The sequence below is a fragment of the Antennarius striatus genome, chromosome 9 (genome assembly GCF_040054535.1).
Source record: "Antennarius striatus isolate MH-2024 chromosome 9, ASM4005453v1, whole genome shotgun sequence".
Classification (NCBI taxonomy): Eukaryota; Metazoa; Chordata; class Actinopteri; order Lophiiformes; family Antennariidae; genus Antennarius; species Antennarius striatus.
Genome location: NC_090784.1, coordinates 17,335,001 through 17,359,636, shown reverse-complemented (window position 1 = coordinate 17,359,636; position 24,636 = coordinate 17,335,001). Strand labels below are relative to the sequence as shown.

Genomic DNA, 24,636 nt, shown 5'->3' with positions numbered 1-24,636 from the left:
GCAACTTCTTTGAGAAAGAATCTTGCGTACAGCAAGTTTGTAATTACACCTGCAGTTAGACATGAAATATGGCATCAGTGGTAATATACAGCATCTGTATGTTTTTCAGTCCTAGAGGACAATGAATTACTCTATATGTCTAATCACTGCATCAACTATAGTATTTAATAGTATACCATAATATAAAATGTTCAACTGAAGTTTAACCAGGAATTCAAAAGGTAAATAGAAACATGGCATTTGCAATGTTTTCAAAATTAACACATTTAGTATTAAACATTTATCATTTGTGAGGAACTTGCATTCAGGACTATTGCAAGTTGGGTATTGAGAAAGTACAGCAAGTAAAAAAAAAAATCATGAGCAGAAAAAGCACTACAGAATACAGAGATTAGATCAGGCAACAAAATTTTATTTATATTTACAAAAGATAAGGATAGAAAAATGCTTGAAGTGGAAGTAAAAGCAATATACCCACGGCATCAATTCAAGAACACTGTACATATATAATCTTGTTTTAAGAGACAATAAAAATGGCAGAACTCGGCATAAAATGCTGTATGATTCACTCCAATGCAGTGAATCACCTGTTCTCCTTATCAAAAGAGACTGACAGCATCCTTTGGTCCATCTCTCCAAGCCTCTGCCTGTCAGGGGTGGACACCTTCAGCTTCCGCTGGAAAAACAGGAGAACATATTACGTTAGTTGATCGTGAATTAAAATCACACTTCCCCTTACACATCTTCAAATTGAGATTCAGTGAACAAGAACAGCTGGGATCACTAGCAATGTACCAGTGCTTGTTTACGGTACCTGACGACGTTGGATTCTGGGTGAGTTGGTTTCCTTCAGGACTTGCAGTGGGGAGCGACCCTCAGTGCCTTGAAAAAGAACAGAAATATTATCAACAAAATTATCTTGTTATCAGATAATAGGATGCCAAAAACTTTACGTGTACCTGTCTGGATTCTTTTGCCAGATGGTCCCATGTTTTCATTGGCTATATTCTTCACAGCCACCTTCATAGCAAGAGCAGAGGAGCTTCCTTTTCCACTGTGCCCCTGCACACCTCTAGCTCTTTGCGCAGTAGCACCAAAACCTTTTCCCAACCACTGTGGTTTTAACACAACTGTACTGGGGCTCCTCCTTGCTTCCAAAATGGGGCAATGGATGCTGGTGCAGGATTGTGGTTCTGTCAAGATGAGGACAGTTTGTTGATCTGACAGAGGAGGAGAAGAGGGCAATGAAGATACCGTTTCTTCTGCTTCCTTTGACTTTTGATGGATCACTTGGGCTGGTGAACAATCTGCATCAGTGGGTTCTTCAGTCGCAAGAGGAGACTCCGTTGTAACGGTGATTGTTGGAATGGCGTAAGAATGATCATAACCATACCCAGGTAGGTCCTGTTCCGTACTAGGTGTCGGAGATGATGTACCATCACAGTGCACATCAGCAAAAATCTGGGATGATGTTGCTCCCTCATGACAAGTTAACAGACTCAAGCTCAGCCTCTTGTCAAAAGGGGACTCTCTCGCTTCTTCAGCCTCCTCTAGGCTCATTTCTTCAGTCTCCAGTTCCACCTCAAATTGTGGATGCTGAAGAAGCACAAAGGGGCTTGAGTCGTTAACAGACTGGAGAGGAGGTGTTACAGGGGTGACCAGAAGATTTGCATGCTCAGCCATAGAGTCAAAGGTGCAGTGCTTCAGAGGAGTCAGAAGGGGATTGGTGGAGGCCACTTCTTCACCCTTAAAGCCATTCACACCATCACTGGCGGTTTTTTTAGGGACTTTGCCTTCGGTCTCATTTTGGAAAAGTGAGCCCAGACGGCGGGCATAGGAGCCAACTGTCTCTGTAAGGATAAATGTAAGAAAATATTGCAGGTCATTTGCAGACGAGGAAAGCCAAGCTGAAAGTTACCCATTACCAAATTGTCACCTCTTATGATGTCTCTCATAGGGGTGCGCATAATGCCAACTGTGGGTGAGCGGGGATCTACAAATGCCACAGGACATTCTGTTTTTGCATCCGTGACATTTTTTGGCACAAATCCACAGACCTAGCAAGATAATTTTAGAATGAGTACCAGGTGATTAAACGTCTCCACACAGATAACAGGAAGTCTGGTAGTAAGTCAGCTAGGAAACCTGCCTGAATGGGTGTTCGGTTGATTTCTGCTGAAGGAGAGCGTGGATCCATCACACAATGAACTCGACTGTTCTTGATGGGTGGTTCTGTCATCGTGGGTGAAGATTCTGCAGCTTTGCTCTTACTGGACCCCATAATACTTATTTAAAGTTCACAGAGACTAAAAGAGAAGAGTTTTCAAAACAAAACTCAATAAAAACATACAAAAACTTTATGACAACAATGAAAAATAACACCTTGAATTCACAGTTTCATCAAACTAAAATAACAGATAAATTTCCATACAACTAAAAAAGAAAACTTAGTCTTCATCTACCTGCAGGTTCACTATAAAATTGTTACACACAAAATATAAAGTCAAAAATTTAAAACATTAATTTTTTTTTTACAGCAAAACCGTGGAACAAGATTGTGTCATGTTCGTACATAATTTAAATTAATGCCTGTATGGAATGATGCGTTGGAACATTCATGTTCAAACTGACTTCACAATCGTAAAAGAAAAAAAAAAAATGACATGACTTCCAGTGTTTTCTCAAAGCTCAAAAACGAACTGAAGTTAGCATTCCTGGTAGCAGAGTTATCTTTACCATAACCTCCAAGAACTGTTAAGCAAATTTACGAGCAAGCTAACTTGACTAACCCTGTTTCTTGACTTCGTCCTAACTTTCAGGTAGGAATCAACATTGATATCAAAACGTGTAGGTTAATGACTGTGACAGTTAAACATAACAAACATTACCTGAGGCGTAAAGTTAGAAATAAACTCGCTCGATTGGTTTGTGCACGACGAACACTTCTGAATCCACACTCGAACTCAATCAACAAGAGAAGCGCTGGTTTAAAACATTTTAATTAAATAGCGTGCGTGCGTGCTGTTATTTTTGAATCGACCAATCAGCGTGAACGTTGTCTCCATTATGTGAGCGCTGATTGGCTATAACTGACAAACTGGGCGTTATCAGAAAAATGAACAGAGAAGTCAAACTAAAAGAGAAATTAAATGTTAAATTAATACATGTTCTTGAAACATGAATCATCCAGACCAAACGGTCAGAAGAGTTACAAACAAATGCGATGCAGAAAAATAAAAATTCTGTAATATGCGAGGAAAAGTACCCTAATAAATTTTGACTCAGACGTAGGCGGGATTTTCACTGCTCAGTATTCATTGTCCAAGTTCAAGGGTTAATAATTATATTTCCCTAAAACTGTACCTTAAACAGCAAAAGATGTTTAAGCAAACGCAACAGCAATCAGAAGCTTATAAAAAATAACCTAATAATTACAGAAAAAAAAAAACTTTTTTGGAAAATATTTTTTTATAATTCTTCTTACTGGTCAATTACTGTGCTATATTCCATGAAATCAAATCCTCCACCATTTATAATAATAATAATCATCATCAGCAATACTTTATTAACCACTGTAGGAAAATTACTGTTTTCCATTCTGAAAATCACACACACACACACACACACACACACACACACACACACACACACACACACACACACACACACACACACACGGAGCATACAGCACATCGTGAAAAAACACATTACTTTATCTATATCTTCCTTGTCCAAAATCTGCACATTGGTGTCTTGAAATGAATGTCCTGTTTTCTTGAAGTGAAGGATGACTGCTGAATCCTGTCACAGGACAGGACAGGACAGGACATATCACAGAAGAGCCAGCACCTCAGATATATGGTTTGAAAGAACAGTGAGAGAAACCCTCTAGAAATGGGATGCTCTGTGACATCATGTATCGCCGATTCTCATCCAAGAAGCCACTTGGATGAGAGGTGACAGGTCTTCAATGAACTTTCTACAGATCCAGTGGGCTGATTTAAACATCCTTGGATCAGCACTCCATTCTTTTAGGACAGCCAAACAAACGTGTTTGAAATCAAAGCTTTATTGCTGAATATGAAATTAAACATTGAGGTCAGCATTTAACTGGCCTGAAAACAGTTATAGTGCAACAATTATGTTACAGTACACAAAATGGCATATAGCATTATCTTACAATGAAGCAAATTGTTTTACAAGAGCAAATGAATAAGAACATGAGGGGGAGGAGCCCAGACAAATCAATCTCAATGATATTACAATTATATGACCTTTTCATTCAATTTGTGGTTAATACACAATCCATATAATTCACACACACACACACACACACACACACACACACACACACACACACACACACACACACACACACACACACACACATACACACACTCATACACATACACATGCATAGACACACGCTCCTTAACATAACAGTAACAGTCCGGCTGGATTTCATTTCATCATCATGGCTGACATCTGATTGCTAGAAAATTAAATATTTGCAAATTATATTAAAAAAAGCGGCTTCTAGTTAGAGTTTGTACTCTGTACTTTATACTACAGCAATACTGCATCTTTCATTTATATAACTGTAGTGAGTATAAAGTTAAACCTGATGAACTTAACTGTTTGTTGCTGAATACAGAATGAATTCATGAATACTTCATGATTGATTTTCTTCACCGAGACCAAATTTCAAATCAAAGTGAAATATCAATATACCCAGTTTTCCATATCATATCCATATCATAACTGTCTGTCAAACATGTGTTACATGATTGTTTTACTGCTGCCTGCATCCTCAGCGCTGCTTCATTTAACAAAAGTCATTCACAAGATGATGTCTCCAAGATGGCGGACACACGAAAGTGTCTTCCTTCTTCCATTCCTCTGTAACCACGGGCACTAGGATTCCTCTGTGCATCTTTTAGTCACCCAGGCATTTACTTCCCTGTGAAACACACTCACACTCAATGGGGCCCCACCGCTTGGCTAGTCTTCATTCAGACCCACCTTCCACCTCTCTCTGGCAGAAGTGAGCCAGCAATGTGTCTAAGTCCCGGCGGTCAGCAGCAGTGTATAGAGAACTCTCTCCCATCATGCTAAGGGCCATGCGTAAGGTGGACCAGATGTTGTCAGACATCAGGGTGGCTGCAGCACCTCCAGGACCCCTTGCAGCTCTTGCTCCATCCCCGGCCGCTTGGCGCTGTAAAGATAAAGCCTCAAGGAAGTGCTCCACTGCCTCCCTGAGGAAAAAGGAGAAAGACATCAAATTAAAGTGAGATAAAAAGCAGCAAATTCAATTTTTTCTGCAAATGACTTCGATCCCTGAAAGGAGTAATGTATGGTAATCATGAATCAAACATTTGGAGAGACTGCCCATTCACTTGATTGATAAACCTTCTAACAAGTACTGTATATAATATAAAATAATCAGATCTAATTATAAAAAAATAAATAGTCTGTTAAGCTGATCTTTCTTAAAATGATCTCTGAACAATCAACTGTAAATTCTCTGTTATTCAGATGCAGTAAATGCAATGAAGTCAAAAGTTACACACTAGAAGGATAATTTCAGAGTAGTTAGGTTTAAGAAAGAAACATCTGTGCATTTTTGGTGAGCACTTCCTCACCTGTGAGCTCCTAGGTTGACACAGCTGATTCCCAAGTTGTAGCGACTGCGGACAAAACCCGGTTGCAGTTCCAGAGCCCTCCTATAGGCGGCCACTGCCTCCTCTGAGCGACTTCCATTAGCAAGTGTGGCACCCAACTTATTCCACAGCAGGTAGTCCTAATGGAGACCAAAGACATTAAGTGACAGCTCAGAAACAAACAGTGTATGAAGATATTTTTGGATCTCAGGTTCTACACCAACCTGTGGTGTGACGGACAGAGCAGCACTGAAGCAGTCCACTGCCTTGTCATACTCCCCGCTGAGGTTGAACAGAACTCCCAGACCACATTGAAGCTGGGGATCCACCTGGGCAGGGTCACTGTTGGCTGCGTGTAGAAACAGGGACTGGACATCCGAGAACAAAGATCTGGCCAAGAAAGGGTTAAATAGAATGAGGGACAGCGTCAATAACATTTTAGACCAACTTGATGGTGTATCTGCTCGTTGCACTTTAAGCCTGAAACCATTCTGTCCCATTGGGACACTCACTCTGGAAGCAGTGACCCGAACCTCTCCATTTCCTTCTCCCGTTCTGTGGCACCATCCTTTAGGTGCTCACGCTCATTCTGTTCCCACACAGAATGGTATTTTGGATTGTGCTTCAGCCAGTCGCGAAGAGTCTCACAGGCTTGTCTATGTAGCGACTCATTGGTGAAACTAACAGCTAATGCCATCAGAGCAGTCAGGTTGTCATTCTTCAGTTCTACACATCTAATGATAAAAAAGGTAGCAAAGGGAAGAGGAAAGAAGGCATAGTGAAAATCATATTGTTGTTAAACTATGGCAGGCTTTATGCTAAGATAGATAAATGTTATAAATTGTCAAAAACATAATGGCACAGTTAACTGGCAAATTGTACAGAAAAACCTGATGTGAAAGAGTGATATGCACAAATACCACATATAAATTAGGTGACAAGAGGGTCCTAAAGAGTGCAGAGGCAGCACTCCTGCAGTTGAGAGAGGGAACATTCAGAGCCTGGGCTTAGAATTTGTATCTATCCAAGATATAGTTTCCTGAACGGATGATCAATGCAGATGAAATGTGAGTGAGCATACAGTATATCACCGCAAACATTGGTGTATATACTGTATATACCTGAATATCATTATATTCAGGTATATATATACCTGATTGTTTATGTTCTCACATTTTAACTGAATGACATAACATTGTTGATTAGTCAGATGGTGTGGCTGTTTATTTTTTGCTTTCATTTTTGAAACCAACAAAGCAGAATTTATACTTATACAAAAACATGCTATGAATTCTAGGAAGGTTTGCATCTAACCTGTTTGAAGATATTTTGACTTATAGACCTAACAAATCTGCAAATGTTTGGTTGAAAACAATTGTCCCCACTGAAATTCCAACCTAGATTAGGAATATTCCTTTTATTGTTCACATGTCTTTTCAGGCATAAGACTGAACAGCTATACGAAAACAAATGAGCAACTATAAACCTTTTGGATTAAATTTTTACATCCAATCACTTTCTTTCAGCTTCTCTAACAGTTCATGGAGCTGATCCAATATGTGTTTTGGATTTTCTTTTATTTGATATTACACTGCTAAGCCCTCCAAACAAAATACTGTAGTTTAACATCTGTCAGATTTAATATTTGTGATTGACACTTCCCCTTTCACTTCCTTGAAATGTTTTTGGTTGGGATCTATGAGTATCTATAGGGATCTACCAGGTTTTGTAAATGCGGCACACGAGGAATGGGCATCTCATTCTGAAAAACAATGAATAGCTTACTTAAATTTTCTTTTTTTTTTAAAAGCATTTATTTCAGGCTTTAATGTTGCTCATCATTTATTTTGTTCACTTAAAATTAATGTGGAAGCGGTGCATGACTTGGTGTCCATAAAATCTTTCTCTATGTGAACAACAAAATATATAGAACATATGTTTACAATAACCTGTGTGTTATAACACAACTCGTACAGGTACAGTGCCACCACTGAATGTTTTGTTGCACATCAAAGATTGTAACCAAAACACTTAACCCTGAGGCTCTAATGGAATCTATTTCCATGACTGACTGATTTGCTTTTATGACACTATTTAAAATTTTTAAAGGATGTTTAAAAAAAAGAAGCAACAGAAAAGCACCTGCAGGCATGGAGCTCATAAGAGCTACTAACCTATGAATGACAACTAATTCCAATATACTAGTACCATATACACGTATATGGTACTAAGTCATTCATTCATCTTCTTGAAGACAAGATGATCAGAATTTGCCTCGTCTTTAACTACTCAACCGAATCAGGGTCACAGGTTTACGCTGGAGCCTATCCCAGCTGACATCTGGTGGGAGATAGGGTAAACCCTGGACAGGTGCCAGTTTATCCCAGGACCACACATGGAAAAATATTCACTCAAACTATCAAACCTACAGAAAATTTATAGTGCCCAATCCAGCTAAATTGCATGTTTTTGATGGTGGGCAGAGGCCGGAGAAGCTGGAGAGACCATGTAGATACAGGGAGACTATGCAAACTCCACACAGAAAGGACCTGCAGGCATCGACCTAGTGGAATCGAGCGAAGGACTGTCTTGTTGTGAGGCAACAGTGCTACCCACTGCACCACTGTGATGTCTTATACAAGTAAAAAAATATTTACAATTTCAAAACTGTATATTCAAAGAAAACAGGTGACTCTATTAAATAATATGCTAGAGGTAGTGATACTGCTTTACAAACTCAGGTATACTAACAATATTTTTCCTTTGTTTTGCCTCTGAAGTGGTGATTTTACACTATCATTTTGCAATTCTAATGTCCCACCTCCGGAGGGCGCTGATAGCAGCAAATTCTTGCTCATTTTCTGCTTGACAGGTTCCAAGATACTGCCATGCCTGGAATTTAAATCAATATAAATGTATGCGCAGTTAAATTTGTTCTTACATATATAAATTATTATTAAAACAGGCAATCACTGAATTGAAAACTGTTAATGGCTGAAACCACAAGTTGGAAGAGTCTCACCAGCTGGTTGTCTGGCTCTTTCTGTACAGCACTTTCAAAGAATCGTACAGCACCTGGGATATCCCCTGCCTCCATCCTCTTCACTCCCTCTGACAAAGGGTCTGGGTGGGATAAGTAGGGGTTTTCATCTTCAAACTGATACCCCTGAGACAAAAGAAAATGTGTATGCTGCTCAGAATGCCTTATGTGCACATCACAGTATTATTAGGTGTCAAAACAGTGTATGTACTGAATGCTGAGCTGTGACAAAGCAAAGAAATCCAAAAATCCAGGAACAGCGAACCAGGTTGCTCAGCATGTTCAAAGCTACCTTGTCATAGGAGGTATTCAGCAGCTGATCGAAGTCCGACAGCCAGGGATGGCTCTCTGCATCCCTCTTAGCCATTTCCTCCCACTCTTGCTGCAGTTTCTCCCAGAAATCCACATCACTCTGACAACATGACAACATGAAACACATCATGATTTAATGGTCTCCTCATATCATATAGCCTACTGTACCAGTACTGAGCACTACTTCTCTGAGACAGACAAGAACATACTGATGCTGTATTTGCAGAAACAGACTGGTTTGTTCTTTAACAGGATCAAGTTTTTCTCAAGGGTTGTATGCTTCACCTGCTGCGTTTCCAAGTGTATTTAAACTTAAATATTGGTTGTTTATTATCTCACCTCCACTGCAGCTTTAGCTTCTTGGAAATCTGTTCCTGATGTGGTAAACTCATCCACCCAGGCCTCAGCTGAGTCCAGTGACACCTAACCAGAGATGAAAAGCAGTAAAACTGGTTGCCTAGAGTAAGCAAGTGCTTGGTAATATGATTGTTCTTGGAAGTGAGGAGGGTGGAGTTAAAACAGGAAAAACAGAAGGAAGTGAATGATAAGGAGGAAAAAGGAGAAAAAACAAAACTATACAAAAAGGCTAATTCTCTCTCTTTCCTCTAATTGAACTTTTTTGTCAGATAGTAAAATGCGCTGAGCAGAATTTAATTTTATGAATATATAATAAAAATGTGTCTTACGATTTATATGTAGGACAAAACTCTACGTACAACACCAGCAAAAGCTGCTACCTACAGCTAAAAAAAAAGCACTACCTATCGTTACCATGACTACAAAGGCCCTACCTGCCTGACGACCTTGGCCCATTGCTCTGCTTGCTTAGCTTTAACTTTCTCAATCTTCTCATTCTTCTCTGGGGGTTCCAAGGGAAGACTCCCTCCCCCCGTCTCCACCAGGAACTATGGCATTAGGCAAGGAAGAAGTGGGAACAGGGTGTTTTGAAGGAGGGGTGCAATTGTTGAGGTTTTTGGAGGGTTGGATGGAGCAGGACCAATTTAAAATAGGAGGAGGTGCAGATGAATGGTGGTTGTTAATTGAGGTAATGGTAAGCCAAGCGTTACAATGCAGGTTAAAAAATGTCCAAGGTAGATGGCAATAAAGTATAAAGGAGCCAAGTATAAGAGATGTTAATGATACACTAGAGGAAGAGCTACACTCACTCAGTATAATATTAAATCCATCCCTCCCAAGATTAAAAGAAAATAGATGACGGGTTGGTTGTGAAACAATTTAGTATCAGTCATGTTCAAGTCTTTGACATTATAGAGTCCTTTCTAGTTGTTTATTGAAAAATTAAGCAACTAAATTCAAAGTTTATTTGAAACAAGAAGTCAACTTTGCGAATACCACTTATTGATTTACCACGAGAGAGAAGGCGCGTAAGGACTTGACATTCTATTTACAGTCTGTCAAAAAAAACTTGCTGATTATAAGAGTCTGTCATAATGTCCAATATTTTTTGGGTGACTCTGCTGTGCTTTCATGGAACCAATATAGGATTTGATGGATGATAACAGGGATTTACAATGTAGGCAGAAAATCACTTCTATAAAATCTGGAATATAGACAAATAAAAAAGATAATACTGTTATTTGAATAACAAATATTGTACATCCTTTAAACACGCTTTTTATACATTTACAACTAAGAAGCTTCTTTTATGTAGTCTGATATACAATGTCCTTTGGGGGTCAAAAAACCTCCAGTCAATAATATCAAGACTCCACTAGACATAACAGGACTGAATGAATCAGTTTAGGATTGGAAAGATGACATAAAAGATACCTCAGATGGAGAAGATATGAGTTATACTCAAATGCTGAACTCAACCCATCAATACCCATCTCAAACTGCTTCAATATAATTGGACTGAAGATTTATATTGTGCCGGTTAGCCTGCCTGGGGTAGCTACTAATACTCTGAATTCATGCCTTTAAGTTTAATGCAGTAATAGTCGTTTATTCAGTGGTAAATTGAGGGTAGCATTTAACATAATTGTTTATTGAGCCAAATATTAATTCAATAAAAAGTCAGCACATTGTGTGTTTTGTTTCCATTAACACTTTTCTGGCTTGTTTCTTCAAATTGACCAAACCCAGATTTAAAGTGCTGTCTTGTGTTTTTAGTTGGTTGAACTGATGAGGCACGTACTGTTGTTTTCAGTTTTATGTCATAACTTGCGGCTGAATTCATATGCAGTATAAGATTTTCTCATAACTAACTTCATTTTTTTTACTTCTTGGCAGAAATGGGCTTTCATAGTTTATGACTTGATGGGAAAATTTCTGTGTGAAGTGAAAGAAGTAATTGGTTACAGTTTCAGCAAAGACATGAACTGAAGAAAAACTGAATCAAGATGGGAATAAGCAGAGCTAAACTATGAGCATTAAGATCTTATTAATGCACAGGAAAAGAGGCAGACTTGTTTCATTGCTGCTCAAATTCCATCTGCAATAACTTCAAGTTACGGGGAACTGAGAAGCTGCTTTTGGTTACATGATTGGAAAATCTTTGGAAAATGAGTCACAAGGCTTTACTGTAGAAAAGGAGAAACCATGTGCTCCACCCCTCTGTTCCCAGTTGCAACCATTCCCTCCTCAGTGGGCATTAACTCGTACCTGGTTGAGGTTGGAGGCCCAGTTTTGAGCCTCCTCGGCCTGAGCTTTATCTGTGAGCTGTTTGTCTGTTCTGCTCTCCACTGTCACACTGCCCTCGCCAATTTGTCTAATGAATCGCAGGAACTACACAACAATGAAAAAAATGAAAGCAAAAAAGTATTTATCACTTATCAGATTTACACTAGAATACTGCTAGTTTATTTCAAAACTAACAAGTTATCTGACCAAATGTAAATAATAAAACTCAACACAACCACTAAACCATGCCCCTATGGAAACATTCCACAAAAATGCCCAAGACATAGATCAAAGAAATGGTGTCAGATATGTAAAAACAAATGATGTACGGTATAAATGGTATCCAATCCTATCCTGTCACTGCTCACCTCTGTGTTCTTCAACTTTGGGTCATCAACCTTTGCGACAAGCTCATTGGCTGTTTGCCTCAGCTCCTCTCCTGGTTGGTACTCTTTCGTCCTGTCAGCGTAACATAAAATTCTTGTAAAACAACCTTTATTTTTATACGAGTCATCGCTTCATTTGACGGTGATGAACGTCATCCCAAAGATTAATTTTCATACTATACATTTTCACACTCTATTCACATCCCCCATGCCCTGTCCTAACCAGTCGTTTTCTTTGTCTCCAAGGTCCCCCAACCACAACTTCTCCTCTGACTGCTCCAGATACTCCTCTGCCCAGCGTCCAGGATCTGAAAGAGAGAGAGTGCGGGAAAAAAAGCCACTCAGCACATAGAAAAATTCACTCATGATATTAAGCACCATAAAAACACGTGTTTCCAGAGTGAGACATATGAGCATAAAAAGCACAACTATAACAAAATGAAGATACCTGCAGCCTCAGCAATAAATTCTCTCGTCCAATCAGCATCTGCTGCATCACCAAGATTGATGATCCCCGGAGCAGAGGCAGAGTCAGAACCAGAACCTGAGATGAACTCAGCTGCCCAGTCACCAGACAGGGCCAATGCTGCCACGTCTGGGGCTAGGACAAGGAAATATGCATATGTGCGTAAGAAGTTGAAAACATTTGATATCTTATGCTGAAAACAACACAACAACAACATGAAACTAATATCCAAAATAAATGAATGTGTTAATGTACCCCTCTGTGGAGCTTGTCTGTAGCTTTGCTGGTCAATTTGCTGCATTTCTTCCAACAGCTGACCCATGTCAAATGTGTGTGGGGGTCGTGGGGGGGTCTGAAGGAACTCATTTACCAGCTGGAGCAAAACAAAATCATGTTTCCATACCTAATACAAGTATTCCCTTTTAAAAGACTTTAAGAATATACAAAGAGTAAACACAAGTACAAACCTCTTCCTCAGTTGCGATCTCTATAGCACTGGGGGGAATCTGGAAGGAAAGAATGGAGGAACAAAATGTAATGAACTACTTATGCCATGTCTGCTGCTGAGCAGCAAACTTCTTAATAAGACTACAATATGTAAAGTGTGCCAAAAACATGTCATCTTACATATACAAATTACTCACTGTAGGTGTTGAGCGGTGCTGCCATGCTCCGCCTTCCTTTGTCATGTGACTAGTCAACTTCATGAGAGGGTTGGCTCCCCCACATTCTGCCTCCACCAACTCCCGCATCGCCATGGCAAAAGAGAGACGAGGCAACCACTCAGACTACCTGAGAACATGAAGAAAATGAATGGATGCATTTCAAGGTTAATCTCCAAAAAGAAGAACACAGCTGTTCAGGCTCAACATCTACTGTATATCACTGAAACATTAGCACTGAATGTGGCGCACATTACACCCGTCCACAAACTAATACGCAAAATACATGAACTACAGTACATGAAATACATACAAAATACAGGAAGTAGTATACAATCCCACTCAAAAAATTAGTGATTGGGATTATGTCAAGCTCTAGCTGCTTATCTTCTGTCATGTCCTTTCATAATTTTTTTTTAACTTATTACTAATTATTTTGTCAACCTACTTTGGTTGAGACAATTTAGAAAATTGAAACATTGATTTGCTTGATTGTTAAATGTTTTGTTTTGTAAATGTTTGTACAATATTGAGATATATCCAAGGAATTGATTGCATCAAATTTATTGTGAAAATAGAATTAGAAATTAGAATTATAAATTTCCAAGATCTACATAGACCAAACCGCTTTATGGAACCACAGATGGCAAGGGTAACCTTATATGCTCCTCATATTGATGCAAGGTCAACAATATTAGGTTCTAATTCCCTATGAATCTGATCACTCACCTGATCTTCCATCAATAAAAAAAAATTCTCACATTTATTAACTGTCCTCTTTTATTTGGTCCATAATGAACACCTGCAGCTCAATTTTCTGACCTATATCCAGGCCCAGCGACGAACAGCTGACAGACTGTTATACATGCCGGCCCAAACAATTTGTTTCATCTCCCGAGAGGGATGTGCAATGCTTCAATTTCAATAATGAACTGTCAGAAATAGAAATTTAATTCTCTATTATTGCGGTGTTAGCTTACTTTCACTACAGAAAATACTGTAGAGGGGAGCTCATTCTACAAGTGGGCAGCCAATCGCTCTTATAGAGTCCTGACTAGATTTATGACCTCCACTATTCCCAGAGGTGGCTGAAGCATACAGCTGTGAAACATAAACAGACCTACATCAACGGGCTTATCCAAACACACTACACATTTGTATTTGTATAGTTTTGCCATATATTTAACTACTATTTATCTCTTGTAAGAATTAAGGGTAAAACAGACAATTTGTATTAATTTTTTTCTTCAGGCCCAGTAATATTTTAAAAGGTACTATTCAACCACCATTGTACGTTAGGTTTGTTGGCAAAATATGTTACATATCATAATTTCAATACCCACTAAACACACAAATGCAAATCAGATGCATTTCTGTTCAGGTCTAAATTTAGACAAGGGATCTGAACTCTAAACGATGCACACCAAAGCTAACCCAAAAGCACATAGTCAGCTCCAGTGGGATGCTGCTGTGTGGAGTGATGAAACCAAACTGTAACCTATCCGGTTCACTGGTATGTCTGGAGGAAGAAGAAATAAGCATACGCTAAAGAGAACTTCCTACCTACAGTGTAACGTGGTGGTGGCTTTGTGATGCTCTGGGGCTACTTTGCTTGCTCTGACCTGGGAATCTTGTGGTGCACAGAGGGTCGGATGGATTACAGCAAGTATCAGGAAATCACAAAAGAAAGCATTTTGCCATCTCAGAGCATACTGAAGCTTGGGTATCACGAGACAATAAGATGGTGATCCCAAAGTCCACAAAGACTCTTTCAACTTGAATCCCCGTGGAAAATCTCAGGTGAGATGTGAAGAATGAAGCTGCAACACATTAACCCAGGAATATTACACAACTGGGGGTCTTTGACTGGAAGATTTCTCAAGAAGGCTGGTAGAAGCTGGAATCTGGCTGTGCATCACGTTTATAGCAGGTCATAGCACCAAAAGGATGCTGTACATAGTACTAGAGGCACTTGACATGGAAGCTGATTCATTCTGAAACCATAGTAAGCTGGTAAAACAAAAATTCTTTGCTATATTTGGAGAAATCGTGTTTGATAGTTACTTGAACTGCCTTTATTTGATTTGGTTATTGCAATAGCAGTAAACAGTATTTCCCAAAAAAAAAACCTAATAGACAATGGGGAGTTGATACCGATTTAATCAGCTGTTGTATGATGATTAGGGTCAATGTAAGAGGATTACACAAGATATTAATAAACACGCTATTACAGATAGGCCACCGTGTCACATGTTTTCTAGCTTACCCACATATTACAAATAGGACATGTCTGGTTTCGAGAATCACTTCAGTCTCCAAAAATATGACAAACTTTCCCCCATTGCACAGCTAAAAGCAGCCCTGTGTGAGAACTCACCTCCACACACCGTCTATCAGACCGGCTAACTGCACTGGCAGCGGTGCCTCTGTGCACTTGTAGCTTTAATTTTCTGAAACTAACTGTGATGTTTTCCCACAAACACCGCTATTAGCTTGGCACACGTTAATCAAGCTAACGTGTGTAATTGTCTTTGTTCATTAAATAACGCCAGTGAGTCAAAAGAAGAAGATTTTTTTTTTTTTTAAATGACGTCCCTTTCAACAAAAGCGAATGTAGCTAGAGGGAGCTAATGGTACTAGCTAGCTACTGTTAGGATAGAGAGTAGCAGGATGTTCATCTCACCACCGACAGCAGCTGCTGTGCTCCCTCGGCTCTGCTCAGCCCTTTCTTCCTGATTCTAACCGTATTGGTGCAAAAGTTGCCGCAGACAATCCTGGTAGTAGCCGTCTGAATCCAGCTGCTGTGTGTGTACTCCGCTTCCTGACGCTTCTCTTTTATTTACCTTCTGCCTTCCATGACCCACAAAACCCTCCACCGATCACTTGAATGTCTCGTAACGCAACGATGGGTTTGTATTCTCACACAGCTTTACGTAAGAAAATGTCGTTGCTCATCAAAAAGTAACGTAGTGAGGCGGAATTTACGCAAAGATTTAATGCTGGAGACCAAAGTCCGTAAAAACCGAAATGTTGTTGCCAGGTGCAAATCATTTGGTGTGTTAGTATGTTGTGTTTATGATGTTCATATAATATATAAAAATAAAACATATGACCATAATATAACTTATGATAGTGTAATTGTGTGTGTCTACCACGCTGCCACTTAATTTGAGGGCTATTATAATTTATTATATAAATTATATATTTTCATATATCATATGGTCCTGTCCTAAACTACGATGGAATGTTGTACTTTTATGCACCACTGATAAAGTCATGCAGCCATGCAGAATCCTTGACGGTATTTCTGCAAGATTAAATGTGTTTTTACTTTGACAACTCGAGGCACATATTGCTATACTATTAGAATTTTAATGCTTTTTGAAAAGAAATATTACCTTCTATTATTAATATTCAATGATCTAAACAATTCTCTTACCAGATTATTGGGTTGTTGTGGTCGAACTGCATAAGCAGTAGTTTGTCAATGTCTACCTCTTATTACTAATATTGTTTTTAAAAAAAAAATATATATATACTGTTATAATCCCAGAAGGAAAATTAAGAATATATCTTAATCTATACAATCAAGTTTTTTTTTTTTAAATTTTATATTTTAATCTTGTATTAACTGGAAAAGTAGTCACTCCAGGTTTAAGCTAAATGTGGTGTGGAACAAATGTAACTGTACATTTTTATTTGTGGCATTACTTTAAAAAAATATTCTACGATGCCACCATTATTATTATTCTAGCAAGGACACTTTATGTCTTGGAGATCTCATATTGTGTTTTTATTATGAATTTTGAATGTTTTCTGACAATAACAGTTAGTCAGCATAATTCATGTCACCACCGTATTAATAATTACAGGTAATGCTCCAATATTAACAGTAATAATATAAGTTATTAATCAATGCAATGTTTATTCCTTCTTAACATCACACTCAAAAACGACAGGCTTTATTTACTGACAGGTTTAGCACTGCACATTGATAGGCTACACAGAAAGACAGCAAGAGACACAAAGAGAGAGAGAGGTGAGGGAAAAGGGAAGGGTGGAAGGTCAGGAGAAGCACACGGTTTTACATTCATTAAACCAAAGATATCTGATGGAGAGAAAACAACAGGGAAGAAGTCTATAAAATATGAAAAAAATGACACACAGTTGTGAAATATAAAATGAGTGAGACATATCTAAGTATCACAACATTGTGCCCTCCTTTTTCTGTGATTCAGATATTGACGAGCTCTTAAATTACAACAATATTACACACAAATTAAGAGACACTCATCAAGCCAGGGATTATCATCCTTATCACTACTACTATTATTATCATTTTTACTGTTTTTTGATGCTGCAAAGATGAATTACTAAATTTGAAGTACAAGAAAATCATAATTTGCTCCCTCACATAATGCGCAGAAAAAGTGTGGCCGCAATAATAATAGTAATAACAATAATATCATAATAGTAATCATTGTATGTACAGAAAATTCATTACAATCAATACAATCAAAAACTGCCCAAGCTGAGCTGACATTCTGGAAACAGCAGGGGTAGCATTATGGGATGTGCATGTGAGCATTCATGGATTTTGTATGAGATGTCTTTCAGTTGTAGTAAAAGCAGTGAGTCATTTAGAGACATTCCAGCAGTCAGTGTGTGTGTGTGTGTGTGTGTGTGTGTGTGTGTGTCTGTCAGAGGTGTTCGAGGTCAGGTTTATTGAAGACAGTGATGTTTTGTCATTTAGTGGTACAAACTCTGATATGGCCCAGAAATCACACAGACATGGACTCAACACATTCAGGCCTTCACTGTGTATCAATGGCGTATTGCAATAGTACAAGCTTACGAAAAGGAAGGTTGATAGTGCTCAAATCTTCTCATCTAATCATCAGCCCCATATAAGATACAGTCAAGAGCTGAAGAACTAAAATAGTCACAATACCAGAAGAAAAGTACTTTCGAATAGATTTTTAAGCTTAATAAATATGTTGAAGAGTGGCCATAATGTCAGACCTCCAGTGTTTTTCCTTTCTGGTCAATGGTGATTTAGAAATGTGAGGAGAGAGGATGCAAAGGAGGAAAAGAGCTTGTGCATGGACTTCTCAAGTCAATCTAATAAAGTGGTGCTGAGCCGTGGATCGAGGCTTTGATTTTGTGCCTGCAGATCTGGTCAAGCCCTGCGTGTTATGGATTCCTCCAGATTTCAGAGTTTTTGTAAAGATTTAGATCAAGATGAAGAACAAGATTTCATTCTCTGTTGAATAATGAAACAATAAGATACAATCTTCTTATTTTTGAATAAAAAAAGCTGTCTCATTCAACCAGTATTTCACTATACAAACACATTACCATCTTGTGACTTAGCACTGGTGCACCACGTATACTTTTGGTGGGGCTTGTTAAAGTGGTTAAATTACATAAACTGTATACATTGTGCCATTGAACATTTAGGTGGAGAACAACTGCTCATTGTTGGCTATAGGTCACATATGGTGTTGAGTGTCAAGAGTATTACAGTGACTGTGTTTGTAAGCATACATTCCTTTTACAAATGGTGTAAGCAGTTGTTGATATTAAGTGTTTGAGTGTGTAACTGGTGATCCAGTGTGCGGTTCCCATGAGAACTGGTGCTGAGACATGTGTGACTCAGTAGCGACGGGCGTTGCCATCTCTCCCCTCCTTTTTGATAATGATTCGCTGGTCATCATTGGCGTCATCAGGTGATTCCTCCACCTCCTCATCCTCCTCTCCCTCGCCCTCAGTGTCAGCGGATATGCCCATGCGAGACTCATAGGACTGTATAAAAAACAACGTTAGGATAAAATCAAAAACGTGTGGTCATTTACTACCAAAATGCCAATAGCATCTTTTTACCTCCATAGGGTTGACAATGATGGTGAGTGCAGAGTCATCCCATTGGCCATTACTGTCCTTAGACCCGCCTCTGGCACCTTCTCCACGGCGATGTATGGAGCGAATACGGAACACCCCAAGAATCACCATGACAACCAGGAAACCGACACATACCATTATAATAACTGTTGCTGCTCCTGGCACCACTGGAGGGTAGAAAAAGAAAACACCCCAGGATGATTATGAATTATAAAATAATATGTAGAATATGTATGCCAATGAGTCAAGTCAAGCTGACAGTGTTGACTGAGGTGCAGAATATAATTCAGCGACAACCAGGTGAACAAGTTGCTGTTGAACAAATTCAAACAAACAGACAATAAAGACAATTGATAACTGGGAAAAAATAAACACACCTCAGCCCTCCCCCCAAAAATGGAATTAGACAAGATAGTTCTTAGTAAATAGTCTCTATCATTCTCTTTGTCGTTTGTAAGCAGTACATTAAAATCCACTTTTTGAATGATTATTCCACTTCTAAATATTTATACTGTACTGCAAACAATTCTTACCAGTTTTAAGGAATTCTATCTTCACCATGAACACATTTTAAAATCTAAAATTTTCAGTTGTGGACAATAAGGTTCAACCCGACAGCGCCAACAACTGAGTAACTGTAATTATTGCAGAAATTAAGAAAATAATTGTAGCAGACTGGTATGACTGCCTCACCGTGCACTCTGTTCTCCACACTGGCTCCGTATGCTCAGGCACCTGCCTTCATTAAAGCTCTGCTGCAGACATTTATCACTAGTTAGGTTTCCAGGGGTCTTTTTAATTTGGGTTTATTGCTTGATCCTCACCCAAGGCATAAAACTAAAAGACTGTGCCTTAGAGGTTGCAGCTCCCAAACTCTAAAATGATCTCTTCTGGACTTAAAGGTGCCCTATGGAGTTTCTTTGTAAACAAACGATAAAGTTATGTTTGCATTCAGTATGTATTACAAAAACACGATTGTCTGTATCTTTCAGATCCGACCAACATCTTCAGAGTGTCTGTATTCTGTATCTTTTTGTCCTTTGTTATGAAGCACTTATAATACATGCTACAATGAAGGAAATGATGTTGAAAGGAAAATGTCACCTGAGTTACGATGTGGGTTGGGCAGAGTGTGTCCACTCAGCTCTCCAGCATGGTGGGATGGATGGAGAAACTGCTGCTGGGAGGCCAGGAGGTGGGATGGGTGGTACAGACTGTCAAGGGAATGAAGGAAATTCACCTGCAAGGTTGGCGGTAGAGAACAAAGAAGAAGAACTAATGAACTCAGTGTTGGTTCCTCAAAATAACACAATGCAATTACTGTATCGTGACTATTTTTTACAAAGACTGCTTAATCTAAATGATTAGTGTACATCCATGTCGGTACCAGGGGATAATCTCTCTCTCACCTCCAGAGTCAATTCATTACTTGTGTATCTGCCATTCATCTCAGAGCAGGACAGGCGGAACCGTCTCTCGAAACGAGCTGAGCCTTTGGCCAGACGGTAGTGGACTGAGCGAAGGACATCCTCATACACAGAGATGGATTCAGCACCTGGAAGGATTGCAGAAACAGAATAAAACAGAATAAAAACTACTGAGGGAAAAAATTATACAGATTAGATAACTGGTAATAGAAATTTAACAGAATTGAATGTGGAGGTTTTAAAAGTTCTTTCAAGTTAGAGATGATTTTGTATTTTGCTTGTCATCTACTCATCTGGAAAAAGGAAATGTCTTGTACAAACATTTTCTGACACACAATCAATACTTTTATTACAATAGATGTATTGGTGCCTATTGTGACCTGGACAACAATCAATGCCAATAATGCCAAAAATAATAACAAAAGAATACTTTCCACATATTTTTTCTGAACCAGGTATAATTACCGGTACATTTATTGGAAAGGTTTCAGTACGGGACCTTTCACAGGAAAATATAGATATGACTGTTTAAACTTGTTGGAGTGTCTTTATGCACATTACCTGTGATGGCAATGTATGCAGTGGTATTGATGATTTCCAGTCCTCTCTCTCGCACTACATCCATGTCCACCATAAGCTCTTCCCTCTCTGGGTTTAGCTCTTCCCCAAGTGGTTGGACTTCACAGCCATCCAGTGTGTGTGCTATAGCATCAGACATCAGAGCTAAGAGGCAGTGAAAAGGAGATAAATGTCAACATTATTGACTCAATTTTACAGACAGTTAATTATAATGAGGAGCTGTGTGGTAAACAATTTAGATTTATTTCAAATCATCTTATAATACCTCGTAGATGTGCAGTTGTAATGGCGTTATTTAATGCATGACTCACCTCCACCCTCCATACCCTGTGCAGCTGTGTTGACAGCATGAGACAAGGAACAGACGATCCGGAGCTCAGGGAAAAGGGGGACACCACGCGGACCTTCAAACTCAGGAGCAGGACGGGCCAGATGAGGACCGACCCCGGAGAGGGAGATCTGAGGGGCGTCCGGCTGGAGGACCACCAGGTATCCTTCCAGCTGCTTCAGGGACAGGCAGCTCTCCTCGTTGAAACATCTGGCAGATAAAGAAGAAGAGCGGGACATAAAAGGAGGATTGAAAAATTTAATGGTTTGGTAACTCAACTGTCTGCATTGTTTCTTTACACAACTTCTCAAAACTGTTTGCAAGACAATAAGACACTACTCGCTTTGGTCCAGATAAAACTGGAATGTTATCCATAATCCTAAATCCTACTGACTAATATGATGAAGTTAAACCATGTTGATTAACTAGCACTAAACACTCCTGTCCCAACTGTGAACATTTTAGCATGGTGTTGCTAGCAATTACCACAGAGCAGAGCTAATACAGCTATAGACTTCCCACTTCCAAAAATTAGCACATTTGATACAAAGAAATTTGGTGTGATGATCAAGACCAAATAGCTTCAAATCCAGAATAATATTTTCTCAATCGAGCTCACTCCTTTAACTATGATCATCATCATCGAAGAAATTTTATTTTTGAAACAGTTTGTTTGTTAGCAGGATTACTCAGAAAGATACGGATTAATTTAAATTAGAAATTTGGCAAGGTAGAGAATGGCTCTTCAACATCTGGATAAACGATTCCTTTTACACAACGCTTTACCATTGCAGGATAGAGCAATTACAGATTGTATTTTAAATTCTAAATCTCATGAGTATAATATGTGGACAAAAATTACACAATCACATCTCGATAAGATCCATCACATATTACACAGCAAAGTATGACCTGGATCCAAGCAGCATTCTGGAAAAATCCTCTTCTATGAGATAAAAAATAATAGCATTAGAGATTTTCAACTAGTAAACATGTCGTAGCTGAAACTGTTGATTCAGTTAAATGGGAAATTTGACATATTATGATTGTTTACTGAGCTTTACAGAAATAGATTTTTATCGAATAACCATCAAACTAATAATGATATCACTGTGATTATAAATTCTACGGGTCAAGGACTAATATTATAAGGTTCAGTGTTTCTATCTTTGGGGCTTATCAGTCACGATGACACGATGGGGAATCTGAGCTGCCTTGACGGAGGTTTGTGCTCCCTGAGTGGTGTCTAGTTGTGACACTGAAAGCGGTGAATGTCTTTCCAAAGTTGCTCTGCTTATGAAGAATGTTTTTTTTTCCTTCCAGAAGAGGGGAAAGCAAATCAAATTGATGACAAGCTGCACACATATTTATTCATCTGCACTATAATTCAGCATCATATCAGCAAAGGGATTTTGCAAAGTATGTCCATGTGTGTGAGTTAGATTTCTACTATCAGAGTGAACAGCTGCCTCTCCAGAAGGGCCTGATGTTCAGCCATCTGGGTAACTCCTGGCCCCAAATCAGTCTAATCTTCACACACGCAATGAAACATGCGGAAGAAAAAAAAAAACTGCAGTAGACTTGAGTTAAACCAAGGAAAGAAAATCTGTCCATGACCTTGAGCTTTTGGGATCTTACAAACACTAGGCGGAAAAAATCATCTGGCAGCAACTTGTGGTGTGGTAATAATTTTAATTTTATACACATGTGACGAAAATAACTACCACAAAAGACAATTATAAAAATCTGTGCAGCTTGAGAGTTTTATAGCATCTGATTTCTTTTTTGGCAGGCAGCTAGCTGAAGTATAAATACACAATATACCACAGAGCATATGCACTTGACTGTACTTTCCTATGTGAATTAATATTGCAGAAGCTAAAAGCGGCTGCTAAAGCCAGAGAGCCAGTTTGCAAATGTTAAGCATGGTTGAGCACTGACACGGAAACTGAGTTTGTGTGCTTTTCATTTTCACAGCCGGGCTCTTCAGAGTGATGCGGACGGAACCAGTATGCAGGGATTGTCCTGCAGCTGAACAACACTGTGCTGTCAGTCCTTGTGGAATCATCAAGGTTACCGTGAAAAAATGTGGACAATATGAGCTGCTTTTCTCCTGTGTAAATAACTGAATGACAGGACAGGCTCTTTATTTTTCACTGGGGGATACTAAAAAGGAACAATATTAAAATTGCATATTTGAGTTCATCCTTCACCAAAGTCAGTGCCAATTTAACATATGCAATTTTTTTTGTTTAAACTGATGATATCTGGTGGTTGAATGAACACAGAGATAAGATATTTCTTGTTATCTCTCCTTTGACATGTTCCCTATATAGCCAAGTGTTTTATGTCCCACCAGCTCTTATCTCAGTCCAGGCAAGGTCCATGTTTGATGAGATCAGTGGTATAGAAGATTCCAGAGCGACACTGTGGGACTCTTAGATACTATTAAAAGTGTTAGCAAGTGTCTGATGTACCATTTGTCCAGTGTGATACTTTACACTTCTATTAATTTCCTTGAGCTTGTCTCATATCCTACTGAGCCAGACTGCCTTTCAATCATCCATTTTCTGTGATTCATTTATCATCTGCAGGGTCATGGGGGGGTGGGGGGTGGGGGGGTTGAGGCGCTATCCCAAAGGACATTAGGTGAGAGGCAGGATATCACGGACAGGTCGGCAGTTCATCATAGGGCTGACACAAACAACCAGCCCCAATCGCATTCAGACATAAGGTATGTGCTATTTAGAGACAGTAGTTCACCTATACTGCATATTTTTGGACATTCATGCCCAGAGGGAATCCATACTGATTCTGGGAGAACAAGCAAAAGTGGGCTGGCAGACAAGGGTAAAACACATAAACACAGCAAGACCTTTTTCGTTTTCAATTCCAGCCTTTCTTACTGTAAGAGGACATTGAGCTGTTAGCGTCTGTGAATATTCAAATATTTCCGATGGTGAAATCAGTATCTCTGTCTCTGTATTTTTAGTGAAAAAAGCCCCCATTCATTTAATCACATGTAAGAGTGTTTTTGTACCTGAGGGAGGTGGTTAGTTTCAGGGGTCGGACTCCAGGAGTGGCGAATCGCAGAGAGTTCCTGTAGGTGACCTGTTGCACTGCACGATTAAAGCTCTCAATGTCGTCTCCCTCCAGCACTAGAACTGACTGACTGGGGTTCACATGGACCTGAAAGAAGGTCAAACAAGATAATTTAAATGATTTTTAGTCA

The 24,636-nt window shown here is 39.1% G+C and overlaps 3 protein-coding genes across 7 annotated transcripts in view; all 3 read right to left on the bottom strand.

Annotated features, from left to right (window-relative positions):
* Positions 1-438: 438 nt before the first annotated feature.
* On the bottom strand, positions 439-2,963 carry cdca3 (cell division cycle associated 3). The gene is made up of 6 exons (XM_068324311.1): positions 2,889-2,963; positions 2,150-2,306; positions 1,937-2,057; positions 960-1,850; positions 815-882; positions 439-676 (listed from the first exon to the last, which is right to left on the bottom strand). The coding sequence occupies exons 2-6, from the start codon at positions 2,279-2,281 to the stop codon at positions 584-586; spliced, it is 1,305 nt and encodes a 434-aa protein (XP_068180412.1). The 5' UTR covers positions 2,282-2,306; positions 2,889-2,963; the 3' UTR covers positions 439-583.
* A 1,096-nt stretch (positions 2,964-4,059) lies between these two features.
* On the bottom strand, positions 4,060-16,057 carry pex5 (peroxisomal biogenesis factor 5). Of its 3 annotated transcripts, XM_068324603.1 has the most exons (17): positions 15,853-16,057; positions 13,152-13,299; positions 12,975-13,013; positions 12,763-12,880; positions 12,490-12,642; positions 12,265-12,349; positions 12,024-12,114; positions 11,638-11,760; positions 9,804-9,917; positions 9,352-9,435; positions 8,993-9,112; positions 8,683-8,826; positions 8,482-8,552; positions 6,173-6,394; positions 5,885-6,050; positions 5,643-5,800; positions 4,060-5,255 (listed from the first exon to the last, which is right to left on the bottom strand). In XM_068324603.1, exons 2-17 carry the CDS (start codon positions 13,263-13,265, stop codon positions 5,009-5,011), a joined length of 2,049 nt encoding a protein of 682 aa, XP_068180704.1. In that variant the 5' UTR covers positions 13,266-13,299; positions 15,853-16,057; the 3' UTR covers positions 4,060-5,008. The 3 variants fall into 3 exon arrangements, with proteins under 3 accessions (XP_068180704.1, XP_068180705.1, XP_068180706.1); XM_068324604.1 differs by lacking the exon at positions 9,804-9,917; XM_068324605.1 differs by lacking the exons at positions 9,804-9,917; positions 11,638-11,760.
* A 1,013-nt stretch (positions 16,058-17,070) lies between these two features.
* Positions 17,071-24,636, bottom strand: part of clstn3 (calsyntenin 3) — a 19,797-nt gene continuing 12,231 nt past the window's right edge. For all 3 annotated transcript variants that reach the window (XM_068323437.1, XM_068323438.1, XM_068323439.1), the window contains 7 exons: positions 24,445-24,593; positions 21,388-21,614; positions 21,059-21,220; positions 20,480-20,625; positions 20,175-20,310; positions 19,053-19,237; positions 17,071-18,974 (listed from right to left, as the gene is read on the bottom strand). In XM_068323437.1, coding sequence (XP_068179538.1) covers positions 18,825-18,974; positions 19,053-19,237; positions 20,175-20,310; positions 20,480-20,625; positions 21,059-21,220; positions 21,388-21,614; positions 24,445-24,593 — 1,155 coding nt within the window. In that variant the 3' untranslated portion in view covers positions 17,071-18,824. The remainder of the gene's footprint in view (positions 18,975-19,052; positions 19,238-20,174; positions 20,311-20,479; positions 20,626-21,058; positions 21,221-21,387; positions 21,615-24,444; positions 24,594-24,636) is intronic.

What these genes read in the sequence shown, in the direction of transcription:
- cdca3 (XM_068324311.1), bottom strand. Translation starts at nt 2,281, where the DNA reads ATGGGGTCCAGTAAGAGCAAAGCTGCAGAATCTTCACCCACGATGACA. An exon ending in TATGAGAGACATCATAAGAG is followed by an intron (nt 1,851 to 1,936) that starts GTGACAATTTGG and finishes TTATCCTTACAG; the next exon opens with AGACAGTTGGCTCCTATGCC. An exon ending in CCAGAATCCAACGTCGTCAG is followed by an intron (nt 677 to 814) that starts GTACCGTAAACA and finishes CTGTTTTTCCAG; the next exon opens with CGGAAGCTGAAGGTGTCCAC.
- pex5 (XM_068324603.1), bottom strand. Translation starts at nt 13,265, where the DNA reads ATGGCGATGCGGGAGTTGGTGGAGGCAGAATGTGGGGGAGCCAACCCT. An exon ending in AGCACCGCTCAACACCTACA is followed by an intron (nt 13,014 to 13,151) that starts GTGAGTAATTTG and finishes CTTTCCTTCCAG; the next exon opens with ATTCCCCCCAGTGCTATAGA. An exon ending in GTCAACCTAGGAGCTCACAG is followed by an intron (nt 5,256 to 5,642) that starts GTGAGGAAGTGC and finishes CTTTTTCCTCAG; the next exon opens with GGAGGCAGTGGAGCACTTCC.